Genomic DNA, 15,573 nt, shown 5'->3' with positions numbered 1-15,573 from the left:
ATGTATTTGTACTTTTACCACTTTTTCTCCCCAATTTCATGCTATCCAATTGGTAGTTAGTCTTGTCTCATCGCTGGAGGCGAAGGTTTAGAGCCGTGTGTCCTCAAACACACAACCCAGCCAAGCCGCAATGCTTCTTGACACAATGCCTGCTTAACCCAGATGCCAGCCCCACCAATGTGTCGGCGGGAACACCGTACACCTGGCGACCATGTCAGCGTACATTTGCACCCGCTAGAGTGCAAATGGGACAAGCACATCCCTGCCGGCCAAACCCTCCCCTAACCCGGATGACGCAGGGCCAATTGTGCGCCGCCCCATGGCTCTCTCGGTTGCGGCCGGATGCGACAGAGCCTGGATTTGAACCAGAATCTTTAGTAGCACAGCCAGCTCAGCGATGCAGTGCCTTAGACCACCTCGCCACTCGGGAGGCCCCTACACAATGCCTCCCTGACCACCTCAAATGGTCATGCAGATCTGAACACAATCCGACCACCGAGTGACTTTTGTGCTTCTACACCTGTCTTTTCAATGCAGTCTTCGTAATCTGTCCCTAAATACAACAGAAGTTGGATGCAACTGTCAAGTGTAGACGCGACCTGAATTGCACACATACACAATCCATGTCTCAAGGCTTAAAAATATATTTTTAACCTGTCTCCTCCCCTTCATCTACACTGAGTGAAGTCGATTTAACAGGTGACAATAAGGAATCATGGATTTAATCTGGATTCACCTGGTCAGTCTGTCATGGAAAGAGCATGGGAAGTTCCTAATGTTTTGTACACTGTGTATGTGCCTGGCTATTGACTTGAAGCACATTTTCAATGTTTCACGCAAGAAGATAGTTGAGTACATTCCCTCCCTTTATCTGAGGAGGAACTTACCTGCTGCTCCTATGGCTATCAGTCACCCGGCCTCCACTAACTCTACTTCAAACAGATCTTATGCAAATTGTCACATTTAGCCTGTCATTGGGTCTAGTTGTGTTTAGCTTGTGATGCCTGACCTTTTGGAATTTGTTTAAAACAACATCCGGGTTTAGGAAGTTAGTTTTAAACCCCAGGTCTTATGGATTGAATAGTACACATATTAGTTCCTTCTCGTAGCCTGGTGGAACCAGTCTGATTCCTCCATTCTGTTTTACTGCACGTATCAAGTGAAATAGAATGGTGAGAACACAGGGATCAGGTTAGTTCCACCAGGCTAGACTACTTCCTCTGGCCTAGACATGCTGAGTGAGGATGATGTATGCACCTCTCTGTCTCTCTCTCTGTCTCTCTGTCTGTCTGTCTGTCTCTCTGTCTCTCTGTGTGTGTGTGTGAGAGGGAGTATAGTGCCCAACTAGGCCCAGAGTAAACACAGCACTGGGCTGGGCAGTATGCCATGGTGCCACACCACTGTTTAATGCATCTGTTGAAAGAAGGTGTATTTGAGTGGAGTAGACTCATTTTACTGGCCAGAGTTCTGAACTCTGTTTGACACAGCTGTCCTTACCGTCCTGATCCAGCTTCAGCACCATATCAGAGTCCAAAACGTGTACACACAGCAGTGTTCTAGGTTAGAATATTGGACCGTTAACCTTCATACCTTTCAAATTCTCAGCACGGCTCAGGAAATTTCTCCAAGTGTTAACACATCCAGATGAATAGTGGAAGAGTATGTGGACCAGCGTTGGTTTGGAATTGTGGAGGTGCACGTTTGACCTGTGGTACCCTCTCGGATGGTGGTCTCAGAGCCATGTACCTGTCACACGCCAGACTCTGAATTACACTTTCATCTTTCTATTAGAGGCTTTTTCTTCTGACTCCCTTCAGGGTTATTCAATATGTTTTTGTATTACAGAGAAATAATGGAGGAAAACATTGATTTAATATAGACCTACATTTATTCCCTGTAATTCACATTTTTACATGAGTAGATTACTTCTTCTTCACTGAATGAGGCTACTCTCTCAAATTACTGTCAAACTATTGTCATATAGGACCATGCCTCTCCTGTATTAGAGGATAATAACCTATTATGTTTCCTTCCCTAACAGTGTTGTTTGTTTGTCCTCAGTGTGTGGAGATGTCCACGGACAGTTCTTTGACTTAATGAAGCTGTTTGAAGTTGGTGGCTTGCCCAGCAACACACGCTATCTCTTCCTCGGAGACTACGTAGACCGAGGCTACTTCAGTATCGAAGTGAGTTTACCCTACTGCCCCAATTCCCTCTATCCTTAAGTCTACCAATGAAAAAGGAGAATATACATTTGTTTGGAGGGGGAAGAGTGAATAAATAGCTGGGAGTCATTGGGGGGATCAGGGTTGGCGACTGCCTGGTGAGTATTAGAGACCACTCAACATGAGAGGGCAAAAGCGATTGGCCCCATTTTAAATCCTGCAGCAGGAGGAAATTCCCTGTCTTGAGTTTGAAGGCAAGCAGTGCGGCGGAGGCATTTAACATTGTAATGGTTGTCTGGCCCTGCTGGACTGGTGTGCCATGTTTAATTAAAAGGTTGACTCAGTGAAATGTTGCCAAGAGCAGTATTGCAGATATTGAGATGAGCGTAATGCACGAGATGCTCTCTCTCTCAGGCCCAGGGAGGGACGGACACCCGCTCTGCTCTCACTAAGCATTATGTCATGTCTGAAGTTGCTTAGAGCCAAGAGTGCTAAGTCTTTTGTTACATCACATAGTCAACCTTAATTTTAGCTGCCATCTCAGTTTATGGTCATAAGTCTGTGGCTCCCCACAAGGCAGAGCATGTGAATTGGGTCAGTGTCCCCTACTTCAGCTAGATTAATCTGGGTGAAAGTGTGTAGACCACAGAAACAGCCTGGATTCTATTTCTATGGTGTAGCCTAAGTTGTTTTCATCCAAGTAGGGATGATTATGTGTCTGTTTTTCTGTGCGAGGAGACTGGCTGTCTCATGCTAGCTAAGTCTAAGGCCCTTTGCTGCCTTCATGCCAGCCTCTCACTCAGCCATCTGTCTCTGTATAATGTCTGCTAGACACACAGAGATGGCCCTGCCAAGCCCTCTTCAGACCATATTGCCTTAAACACAGCCGAGAGAGATTTCTTTAACAGTCATTGTCGTCATCATGGACATCTCAAATGGGTTCTCTGTCTGCTGCTTTCCTGTGCTTTCTGAATGGTCATCATGGTTACTGCATGATTTAGTTTGAAATGTGAGTGGGAAGTGAACATTTCAGTCTAGGAGCCAGTGTCATGTAAAGTGGATGGAAGCATTTTCACTTTTGAGTAGATGGAGAGCATTTAAATAATGAATTTCACAGCCAGTAATGAGAAGAGCAGCGTGTGGATGATTTTAGCCCTAAATTGGTACCAGACAGAGTGGAAACCTGGATCCACACAGCAGAGTGGATTGGTCCACAGGCTACAGGGCTGGGCTGGCTGGGTTTTGAACTAGGGCTGTGAGGGGGTTAAATGGAAGAGCCAACAGGGCCTGGTTGGCTAACTGGGCCAAACATTGATCAGCTCCGTCTGTGGCTGTGGAGGTCTTTTGATGGGAGGCGGTGGGTGAAATGTCATAGATGAAAAGGTGTCGGTGAAAGAGAATAGGGAATGACAGGTAGAGTCAAACACTGAGGGAGCTTTCTGGACAGGTGAATCCTGGGGCATTGAACTATTGACTGAAATGTTGTCTTCCCCCTCATAACCCAGGCAGGTGACACCTCTGGAAGCACCATGGAGGGATGTGCTTGTACAAATCAAGGCTCATTCCACTTCCAAAATGTCAGAAACACTTAGCTAGTGTGTAGTCAAGCATGCAGTGTTTATTGTTCACTTGATTCTCACTTTACAACCTGGAAACCAGTGGCAAAGGTTACTCAATCAACTATCCTGGTTAAATAAATACTAATGAAATGACTCCATGTGCTCTCTGTTACACATCATATATAGGTTCGTAATGATAACCAACTGTGCCTTAGTGTAGGGGTAAGGAGGAGGGTACTGTCAGTGCCTTGCTCTCCTAGAAGGACTGGCGCAGAGAAGCTTTATTTGCTGTGCTGCATAGATTAAACCAGTGTGTTAACTAGGCCAGTAATGGCATCTACCATTGGTCGAAGGCCAAAGGTGGACGCAAGGGGACCGACGCACAGCTCAATTAATGTATAGGTGGTACCGTCCAAAATGTCACGTTATTTCCTAATGTAGTGCACTACTTTTGACCAGGGCTCATAGGGCTCTGGTCAATATTTGTGCACTATATGGGGAAAGTGGCGCAGTGGTCTAAGACCATCTCAGTGCTAGAGGCGTCACTACAGACAACCTGGGTCGAATCCAGGCTGTATCACAACCGGCCGTGATTGGGAGTCCCATAGGGCGGCGCACAATTGGCCCAGTGTCGTCTGAGTTTGGCCGGTGTAGGCCGTCATTGTAAATAAGATTTTGTTCTTAATGGACCTGCCTAGTTAAATAAAGGTAAATAAAAAAAAATAGGGTGCCATTTGGACGTACAATGTGAGATCTATCTACCCCACTGAATTAATCTCCATCCACCTCAGTATAATCCTCCCAATGGAACTCTGAATGGAAGCAGCCAGGCACTTTGGCCCTATACCCCACATCCCCCAGCCAATGCCTCTGTACACCCAGATTGATTTTTGATTCAACGGAGCTGGGCTCAGAAACCTGTGTATTCCAGTTCCCTATGATGGCCAAGCACACAGAGCCACTCTGGAATCTCACACAAAGGAGGATAGGCTATACAAGGAAAGGGGATCTCAATGCAGTTACCTTGGTAACGGAAAGATTGACTTTATCCTCTCACAGAAAGTAGGTAGCATTACCATTTCAGGCTGGCGATTTGCTCGGGGGTCTAAATTGAGCATGTGTGAGCAATCCATTTTATTCTTTGCCTCTACGTCTCATTTCTTCCTCTTTGATACAGGAAAGTGCTCTCACCTATGGACCCCCCCCTCCCCCCAGGCAGCACACGTCTAGCTCAGGCTGAGGTGAAGTGTGTGTCGACTGTTGAGGCGAGGGAGGTAGCAGCCACTCATGTCTGACACACAATGTGCTGTTCTGCTGCCTTTGTCTGCCTCCCCCGCTCAGCTCAGCTCAAGGCTCCAACAGGCAGTCTGGCTGAAAGAGGGAGCAAGAGAGAGAGAGAGAACACAGGAGGAGCGCTCTTCTCATTTAAACGCCTGGTCCCTTCAGCCTCCACCATCCACTCACACTAGAGGTCCTTTCACCAACTACTGCTCCCCCCTTCACGCTGGCACCCTCCCTGGCCTGAACCTCTCCCCATGGTCAGCCAGCCCCCTAGCCTGGTCCCAGATTGGTTTGTGCTCTTGCCAACTCTTTGCGTTCATTGTCAAGCCATGTTTGGCATGATGGCACAAAGACTGACACTCAGGTTACCATCTCAGCTCCATAACACTTTGTCTGTCCTAGAAATTAGGATTCAAGGGTAGCGTAATGCTCCCTCCCCACACCTCTCGCTTCCATTGTCTGTTATTGGTGTATCATATGAATGCACACCTGCTGGCCTTGGTTACCTCGGCACGCTGTTCTCAGGACTTAATGTAGGGCTCTGGTTGTGTTCCTGGCTGTATGTTTATTCTGAAGAGGAGGACTGGGGGCTGAGAGAGAGACTGAAAGTGGCAAGCCAAGTGGAGACTGAGTGCTGCTACCTTGTCTGTCTGTTGTCTGGGGGTGGAAGGGGAAGCAGTCTCATTTGGATTGTAAATGCTGCCAGCTTTTCATATTGTTGTCGCACATTAAATGCGTACTAGACTCTTTGGGTCCAGCATCAAAGAGTGTCTGGGGATAAATTAATTTTGATTGAATCTGGTGGGTGTTTTTCTCCCCCAATGAGTGCCCTATAAACGGGGAGAGAGAAAAATGGTCTTGCATTTTGGAGGAGGTCAGTTTCAATGTGCTGTTTTTCTTCTTCTCTGTGTACTGTAGACATAGGCCATCTGGTTAGTTGAAGAGCTGGCTTTGGCTGCATCTTATTTGGCTGGATCATATGTTTTAACTAGGATTGCAAAGGGAAGTTACTTTCAAGGTTTACCAGTAAACTACCAGAGTTTGGTAACTTTCAAGGAATTCATGGAATTTCACGTCATCTAGTGGCCTTTTTGGGTACTTCAGATTATCACAGGTGTCTATCTCTGGCCCTTTGTGTGGCCTTATCACATGTTAAATATATAAAACAAGATTTTACAATATAATAAAAAAAATCAGTAAAATATTATTCTGAATAATAACCCATCAACTTAGTGAATACTATTGGTGTTTAATAGGAGTGTTTCAACATGAAATACCCTTTATATTTTACACCAGGTGTTGTGTTAATGCAGAATTCTGCAGAATTCTGCAGAATTCTGTGTTTATAACACGGGAAAAAAGAACCCATAAGAAATATCTTACTGTGTTTTGAAAATGCGGATCTAAAATGCTCCTTATTGTCATTTCTGTTCGGTATCAGATTCATTTTGAGCTTCCATTACACGTGTAACGTTTGGAAATGTAGCTGGCTACATTCTTTCTATGATCAACTTTAGAAACATCATTTTTGCATTAAAAAAAGACCTTGCTTTTTCATTGTAAGTTCATTTACTTGTGTAGCTGCCAGCCAAATAGCGTTCTGCTTCTGCTGTCATCTGATGAAAATTAATAGATTTTCTGCCGTATATGTTGCACTAATGTATTTCCTGTGAAGGAGAACTATAGTTACACGCCCCTGATCACTCTGTTGACGCAAGTAAACACTTGATTTTCAATGTAAAATGCAGGTGAGGTCTGCTTTTTGAAAATTGAGATTTCTGAAGTGTAACGCGACCCTTTACGCACTTGTGTATTTTACTAGCTATGTCAATATGTCTTGTAATTGTTTTGATGCCAAACTGGTGGCAGTTGTGAAAAAAGTACAAAGTTGGAAGCGTTGCAGAGTTGCAGGGCTCCAGCTATGTATTTGGTTTGCTAACTTCTTGGTTATATCAGAGACATTCAATCCCCTCCTGGATCAAGATCCCTGTTGCCTAAATTGTTTTGCGCTTCAGAGAAATAGTGCCCCGTTTGGTAATACCGTATACCCCCGGTATGGTACAGAAACGGTATGACTGCATGGATACCACCCAACCCCACTGTATAGTGATTTGTAATTAATTTAGGGCATTCAAGATCTATGCGGGCTTTGTGTTATTGAATTACATGCCTTGTCCCCCTCTCTCTCTCGCTCTCTCTCTCTCTCTCTCTCACTGTCTTTCCTTCCCTCCGCAGTGTGTGCTGTACCTCTGGTCACTCAAGATCAATCACCCGACCACACTCTTCCTCCTGCGAGGGAACCACGAGTGCCGGCACCTCACAGAGTACTTCACCTTCAAACAGGAATGTAAGTACTGTCACTGCAGCACGGCAGGTCACACCAATGAGGACAAGCCTAATGTGATGTAACACTGCAGGGAACTACTTAGGGATCAAAGGACCTATCCAACCTAGAGTAGCAGACCTGGCTCTGCTCTGCAAACAGATGGCGCCTAAAGTACATGCTTAAAGGGGACCTTCTTCCCCCTAGCTTTGATGCCTATTGCTGCTCTTAGTGCAGTTGTATTTGTGGCTGATGAGCTTAGCAACCGTTCAGTGATACAGACACCAGGATCAGGAAGCCTGTCAGTCAGTCATCAGATGTAACATCTCATCATTCAGATGTCTTCATGCATAGACCATTTCTCCTATTCAAGGTACAGACAGAAAGTGAGCTGCAGAGGCATGAAGAGCAGCCAGCCATGTTGATATTCAGACAGTTATACACAGAGCTGACACACCCACAATGTGTTTATAGAGGTGGTAGGTAGGTATGTGTGTGTGTGGCATTGCATTCAAGTGGCAGCACAGGTGTGAGGCAATAGTATGCAAGTATCGGCAAAGAAACAAACCCCACTTTGGCAAACAGGACAGGAAAGACTGCCACAACATTGGCAAATAGCATTTAATTGGCAAACACCCATTGGAAAGAAAGATGCTTGTCTAATTTGTTCATAATGAAAGCACTCCGAAGCATGCATTTAAACTAATTGAGCAATGCCAGGCAGGCAGAGGCAGTTTACATGACTGATCCGTGTTGCCCTTCTCTTCAAGATGAAAGTAAAACAAAGGGTCTGAAAATGTCTAGTAATATGCTTCCTGGGTCGTTAAACATTTATCCAGGTGTTGTGAGATCTGATCTGGCATTTTGAGAAGCGATGGGTGACCGGTCTAAGACGTGTGCGTCCCATGTACGTCCCAAATTGCATCATATTAGCTATAGTGGAATAGGGCATGGTTTCCCAAACCCAAACTCAGTCCCATTGTTTTTGTTTCTAAAGCCTGGTCTGGTTGCTATGGCAACACTGTGATCCACCCTGAACCATCCCACTGGGCACACCATATAATTTCAAGTGAATAATAGGGTAATATTTGGTTGACATTGATCAATGAGAGAACCTATATTCACCCACTCAAAAAGACAGCCAAAAGTCTGTTGAATTTCCGATAGTTAAGTCATCAAAACTATGAAATAACACACATGGAATCGTAACACACTACAAAGTGTTAAACAAATCTAAATGTTTTCTATATTTGAGATTCTTCAAATAGCCACCCTTTGCCTTGACAGCTTTGCACACGCTTGGCAGTCTCACAACCAGCTTCACCTGGAATGCTTTTCCAACATTGAAGGAGTTCCCACATATGCTGAGCACTTTTTGTCTGCTTTTCCTTCACTCTGCGCTCCAACTCATCCCAAACCATCTCAATTGGGTTGAGGTTGGGTGATTGTGGAGGCCAGGTCATTGATGCAGCACTCAATCACTCTCTTCCTTGGTCAAATAGTCATTACACAGCCTGGAGGTCCTGTTGAAAAAGAAATGATAGTCCCACTAAGCCCAAACCATATGCTGGTTAAGTGTGCCTTGAATTCTAAATAAATCACACAGTATCACCAGCAAAGCACCATCACACCACATCTTCTCTGCTTCATGGTGGTAACTACACATACAGAGATCATCCATTCACCTACTCTGCATCTCACAAAGACATGGCTGTTGGAACCAAAAATCTCCAATTTGGACTCCAGACCAAAGGACAAATTTCCATCGGTCTAATGACCATTGCTCGTGTTTCTTGGCCCAAGCAAGTCTCTTATTGGTGTCCTTTAGTAGTGGTTTCTTTGCAGTTATTCGACCATGAAGGCCTGATTCACAGTCTCCTCTGAACAGTTTATGTTGAGATGTCTGTTACTTGAACTCTGAAGCATTTATTTGGGCTGCAATTTCTGAGGCTGTCAACTTTAATGAACCTATCCTCTGCAGCAGTGGTAACTCTGGATCTTCCTTTCCTGTGGTGGTGGTCCTCATGACAGCCAGTTTCATCATAGAGCTTGATGGTTTTTGTGACTGCATTTGAAGAAACTTTCAAAGTTCTTGACATTTTCTGCATTGACTGACCATGTCTTAAAGTAATGATGGACTGTCATTTATCTTTGCTTATTTGAGCTGGTCTTGCCATAATATGGACTTGGTCTTTTACCAAATAGCTATTTTCTGTATACCACCCCTACCTTGTCACAACACAACTGATTGGCTCAAATGCATTAAGAAGGAATTAAATTCCACAAATGAACTTAACAAGGTACACCTGTTAATCTAAATGTATTCCAGGTGACTACCTCGTGAAGCTGGTTGAGAGAATGTCAAGAGTGTGCAAAGCTGTCATCAAGGCAAAGGGTGGATACTTTGAAGAATCTCAAATATAAAATATATTTTGATTTACCACTTTTTTTGGTTACTTAATGATTTCATAGTTTTGATATCTTCACTATTTTTCTACAATGTCAAAAAATAAAGAAAAACCCTTGAATGTGTACGTGTCCAAACTTTTGACTGGTAGTGTGTGCGAGAGCCGCCCATGCCTAAACACAACCAAATATAAGCATTTTGAAGGAGATATATCTTCTACTTGAATAGTTCCATCTGTGCCACTGACTTAGTCTGGCTTTAATTAAAGTTTGCCTACAAATTAACAATTGATATGTTGGCTTCATCTTAACCAAACATCTACATTAAAAAAATGGTACTATATCAAACTTTTTAAATGCACTTTAAATAAAGTTTTTAATATGATTTAGTCCTATTATTGAACATAGATTTTTGGTTGAGATGGAGATGTGACTCCAACACATCAATTATACATTTTATAGACCAACTGAAATTAAAGCCAGACTTAAGTCAGTGGCACAGATGGAACTATCCAAGCAGAAGATGCATCTCCTTCAAATGTTATTTGGTTGACAACCAAACACAATTCAATATCATTCCATTTAAAATCATCCAGTGCGTAATAGCCTGGGCCTATTGTATTGTCTATTTTTAGTTGAATTCTGAGTCAATTGAAATAATAGCCGTTGATGACTTTGCAAATGCTATATAGTCTGAAATATGATAATTTATGCTATGTGAGTGAAATTTATTAATTTGCTCTGTTATACTTACCCATTGGAATGACATTTGTAACAACTGTGAATCTGTTGTTTTTTAAGTGGTGATCTCTCAACAATCATTCTCACGATAGCACATTGGTAATAGTCAGTGACAAATACTATAGCTAAGCAGGTAGACCAAAGGGTAGCAATAGATCAATTCTCCAGTAGGAGTTGCTGCCCATCCTATAGTATTTTCTTTTCTGATTGGAGATATAACCTTGAAGATCTTGTTTTTAAAGGTACAAATTCAACTTTTTATACAACGTTTATCAACGTTGAAATTTGGTTACCATGGTATAATCCTGTTGTTGAAATTTCAACAAGTTTGACTTTTTTCAAATGTAATGTTTTTTCAATGTAGATTCCAAGTCACAATACGTGGACAAATTAAACTGAAGCAACGTTGAGTCAACCAGATTTTGAGCAGTTAACCAACTATCCCTCTCAGCACTGCCTGGACTGCGCAAAAATGCAAATGCTTTCCGTTTGAGTTATATTAGGTTTTATTTTCATCGTGGACATTAGCGCTCCTCTCCGGAAGTCAGCCAAAAGCTCATGTGACTGACAACAGTTTAGCTATGGGATCTTTCGGCATAGACCTAGGCAATATGGCCTGAAAATTATATCTAGATTTTGTTTTCAAACTAAGGCTGATTTTTCACAATTTATCTCAATTGTTGTTGTTTTTTAAGTGTTGTACAATTAAAGGTCAATTACACTGCGTTTCAAACAGTCCGCAATCATCAAGTTAATTCAAGGCTTGTGAAGTTTTACCTAAGCTAAATAAGCCTTCCACAACCATATGACCCACTAATAATTTAATTTTATCAAAGTAGTTGAACCATTTAAACTTTTTTTTTTATCTGCAATCACTCATCTGGCTTTCAAGTATCTCTGTGAAAAATGCAAATTTAAGTAGAACCATGCATAATGCACATTCACTAATAATGACTCACTTCTTGAAGCAGGCATTAGGCTGTAGAAAATGAACTCAGGCCTCATCAACAATCTCTCAAGCCGACGTGATAGTGATTAGCCAGCTAATCTTTGTATTTCAAGTTTAGCCAACTTGGATCTATTTGCTAGCTAACAAGGTTGAATTGTTTACGAACACACCCTTCTGTCTCCAACTGGTTGAAAAGCATGTTAGCCTGTCCACTTTGTTCAGATGTTGAAATCAAGTGGCTTAACTTATTTCTCAGAATGAGAACAAGTTGGTAATTCCTTATATACCTGTGTTTTATGCTTATTGCACACTTTATAAAACACAAACTAGACCGGTAGCATGCCAGTCTTTGCCTAAAATACTGCTAGCGGTACGTGGTACCCCAGTAGGGCACACGACAAACTGAGCATACATTTTCCAGAATCAATATGCATTGATACTCTTGTTTTAGTAGTGTCTGCTCTACGCACAATTTGAGTAGTTGAGACAACTTTTCTAATGATAGCCTTTTTAATATCTCTCTTACAGTAAAATAATGTTTAATGTGTTTTGGTGTCCATATGACTGACTCTGTTGGATCAAACCTCCGATGCAAATAGCAAGTTGAAACCGCTTGTCAAAGAGGAAGATGGAATCTCTCAACTTTGTTGCTGTGCGAGGCAGGGGGAGGGGGCTCTTGATGTGTGTGTAAACCGTAGAGTAAGTGGCGAAGCGAGAGGTTTCACTCTTGCTAAAACTGAGACTTGCATCTTGTCATTCTATACAAATCTCTGGTGTAAATGATAAGACTCAGAAGAGCGAAGGAGATGAGACCAAAAATACAGCATGAGAACAAGCGGACAAACGCTCATAAAAATAAAATAACAAACCTCGATTCTTGCGATAGGTGTTTTGAAATATCGCACAAAAACATGCATTCTAATTAATTCAATATTTTGCCCAGCCCTACTTGGGCAGATGAATGGCTTTCACTTGATCGCCAAAATCTTTAACAGTAGATTCAATTAGATGGGCTATAGCCAAGGCCCTAGTATTTAAAAGACTTGTTCTGGTTTGTCATTCAGCCTTTGGGTTAGTGTAAGGCTAGTGCAAGACTGATGAATTCCCTTATGTGCGCCTAGACAGGCCTCTGAACATTTTAACCATGTCAGGAAATATGAGTTCCATATAAACTGATTTCAAACCCTGAAGGTCAAATGGAGTGCAGTGTGGTTCTCTCTCCCTTCGCTACTTTAGAATAGTTTGAATGCTTCTCACTCTCAATCATGGTACTCACTGATTATCTTGCTTTCCTTGGACTCTCAATGATAGTGGCTCCTGTCCAGCACTAAGCATTTTAATTTAAGGTATTTTTTGGACTAGTTAATGAGAGAGGAAGGGAGGTTTGTTGTTAGGCTGAACTAACTGCTCCTAATTTACTGGCCTAATAAGAAACACTGCCGTTCTCTCGCCTTATATGGACTTCACTTCCTCAACAGTCAGTTAATCTGACCTGTGGTAAGTGTTGTGCAAGACAAGTTACACTGAAAGTTCACCAGCATTTGAAGTAAAGAAGCTTAAGCAATTATCCAGGAAGACACAACATCTGCTGCGGTGTAGCCAGTAACTGTTAAGATAGTGGTTGAACATATGTAGGTTACTAGTCCCAAATGGCCAGTGTGAAGTATGTGCCGCCACTACATGTATGCTGTTGCTACTAAAGGCTGACAAACAAAACAATGAAACCCTCTGAAATACTAGGCTGTAGCTAATTGATTCTACTTCCTACTAAGTTATTTTGGCATGTAGACACGGTTAGTTTGACCTCTGTGACAATTGAATGTGGTACTGTCTCATCAAGTGTTTAACTAGCGCTAGTAGTTTCTCTCTGAAAGCAATTGTGAAGTTGTCTCACCTGTTCCATATTTAGGTAAGATTAAGTACTCTGAGCGCGTGTATGATGCCTGCATGGAGGCCTTTGACTGCCTGCCCCTAGCTGCTCTTCTCAACCAACAGTTCCTGTGTGTACACGGCGGTCTCTCCCCAGAAATCAACTGCCTAGACGACATTAGGAAAGTAAGTTCACCTGGCACCTGATGAGAAAGTGATGTTTGAGTCCACGTTTGCCTACAAAACCAAGTGTGGATACATTTGGTTGATTTTAATCAGTGATCGATCACGTGTGTTTGTGTGTGTGTGTGTGTGTGTGTGCGCATATGCACGCGCTCCACAGTTAGACAGGTTTAAGGAGCCTCCAGCTTTCGGCCCTATGTGTGACCTGATCTGGGCTGACCCAGGAGAGGACTACGGCAGTGAAAAGACAGCAGAACACTTCAACCACAACTCAGTGCGAGGCTGCTCCTACTTTTTCAGGTACGGTACTAGTTCAGCACAATATGTGTCCAGTTTCAGATGTTTAAAAAATATATTATATTCAATAATACTGGCCAATGAAATCAAATGATACTCTTTGCCACTTGAATAGTTTCCATATCCTCTGAGTATTCAGGGATAGGTCTACATGATACAACAAATGCTGACACTACACATCCAAGTATAACTGATTTGAAATGGTTAAATTCCAGGCTGTATCACAACTGGCCATGATTGGGAGTCCCATAGGGCAGTGCACAATTGGCCCAGTGTCGTCTGTCATTGTAAATAAGAATTTGTTCTTAACTGACTTGCCTAGTTAAATAAAGGTTTAATTTTAAATTCTGTAAAGTGAGTGTGGAAGAGGTGAGAAAATTGTCTATCAACAATGACAACCCACCGGCGTCTGACAACGTAGATTAAAAATGACTGAGGATAATAGTGGACGGTATTGCCACCCCTATTTGCCATATCTTCAGTTTAAGCATAGTAGAAAGTGTGTTCCCTCAGGCCTGGAGGGAAGCAAAAGTAATTCTACTACCCAAGAATAGTAAAGCCCCCTTGACTGGTTCGAATAGCTGACCAATCAGCCTGTTACCAACCCTTAGTAAACTTTAAGAAAAAATAATTTGACCAGATACAATGCTAATTTATTGTAAAATGAATTGAGACTTTCAGCATGCTTATAGGGAAGGACATTCAACAAGCATGGCACTTGCACAAATGACTGATTGGCTGTCAGAAATTGATAAAAATATTGTGGGAGCTGTTTTGCCTGACTTCAGTACAGATTTTGACATTATCGATCATAATCTCCTCCTCCTGTAAATGCATATGTGTTATGGCTTTACACCCCCTGCTATATTGTGGATAAAGAGTTACCTGTCTAACAGAACACAGAGGGTGTTCTTTAATGGAAGCCTCTCAAACATAATCCAGGTAGAATCAGGAATTCCCCAGGGCAACTGTCTAGGCCCCTTTTTTCAAGCTTTACTAATGACATGCTTGAGTAAAGCCAGTGTCTGTATGCGGCTGACTCAACACTATACACATCAGCTAATACAGTGAATGAAATCACTGCAACACTTAACAAACAGCTGCAATTAGTTTCAGAATGGGTGGCAAGAAAAAGTTAGTCCTAAATATAACAAAAAATATTAAGCATTGTATTTGGGACAAATCATTCACTAATCCCTAAACCTCAACTAAATTTTATATTAAATAATGTGGAAATTGAGCAGATTGAGGTGACTAAACTGCTTGGAGTAACCCTGGATTGTAAAATGTCATGGTCAAAAACATGTTAATACAACAGTAGCTAAGATGGGGAGAAGTCTGTCCACAATAAAGTGCTGCGCTGACTTTTTAACACTATCAACAAGGCAGGTCCTTACAGGCCCTAGTTTTGTCGCACCTGGACTACTGTTCAGTCGTGGTCAGGTGCCATAGAGGGACTTCTGAAAATTAAATTTGGCTCAGAACAGGGCAGCACTGCTGACCCTTAAATGTTCAGAGAGCTAACATTAATAATATGCATGTCAATCTCTCATGGCTCAAAGTGGAGGAGATTGACTTCATCGCTACTTGTTTTTGTAAGAAGTGTTGACAAACTGAATGTACTGAGCTGTCTGTTTAAACTACTAGCACACAGCTCGGACACCATGCATACCCCACAATAATATATTGTGTATAAACCCCAGTAAAAGCCAGCCCAGCAGCCACATTGAGATCTGTCTCTAATGGCACCCTATTCCCTATAGGGCCCTGGTCAACAGTAGTGCACTATATAAGGAATAG

The 15,573-nt window shown here is 42.5% G+C and overlaps 1 protein-coding gene across 6 annotated transcripts in view; it reads left to right on the top strand.

Moving 5' to 3' along the window:
* LOC109896100 (serine/threonine-protein phosphatase 2B catalytic subunit gamma isoform) overlaps positions 1-15,573 on the top strand; it is a 43,287-nt gene that overhangs the window by 11,511 nt on the left and 16,203 nt on the right. For all 6 annotated transcript variants that reach the window (XM_020490342.2, XM_031829764.1, XM_020490340.2 and 3 more), the window contains exons 3-6: positions 2,062-2,186; positions 7,241-7,352; positions 13,334-13,479; positions 13,637-13,776. In XM_020490342.2, the coding sequence (XP_020345931.1) occupies positions 2,062-2,186; positions 7,241-7,352; positions 13,334-13,479; positions 13,637-13,776 (523 nt within the window). The remainder of the gene's footprint in view (positions 1-2,061; positions 2,187-7,240; positions 7,353-13,333; positions 13,480-13,636; positions 13,777-15,573) is intronic.

The sequence above is a fragment of the Oncorhynchus kisutch genome, linkage group LG8 (assembly GCF_002021735.2).
Source record: "Oncorhynchus kisutch isolate 150728-3 linkage group LG8, Okis_V2, whole genome shotgun sequence".
NCBI lineage: Eukaryota > Metazoa > Chordata > Actinopteri > Salmoniformes > Salmonidae > Oncorhynchus > Oncorhynchus kisutch.
The sequence above is the reverse complement of the archived record's forward strand: the minus strand, read 5'-3'. Positions and strand labels throughout refer to the sequence as shown.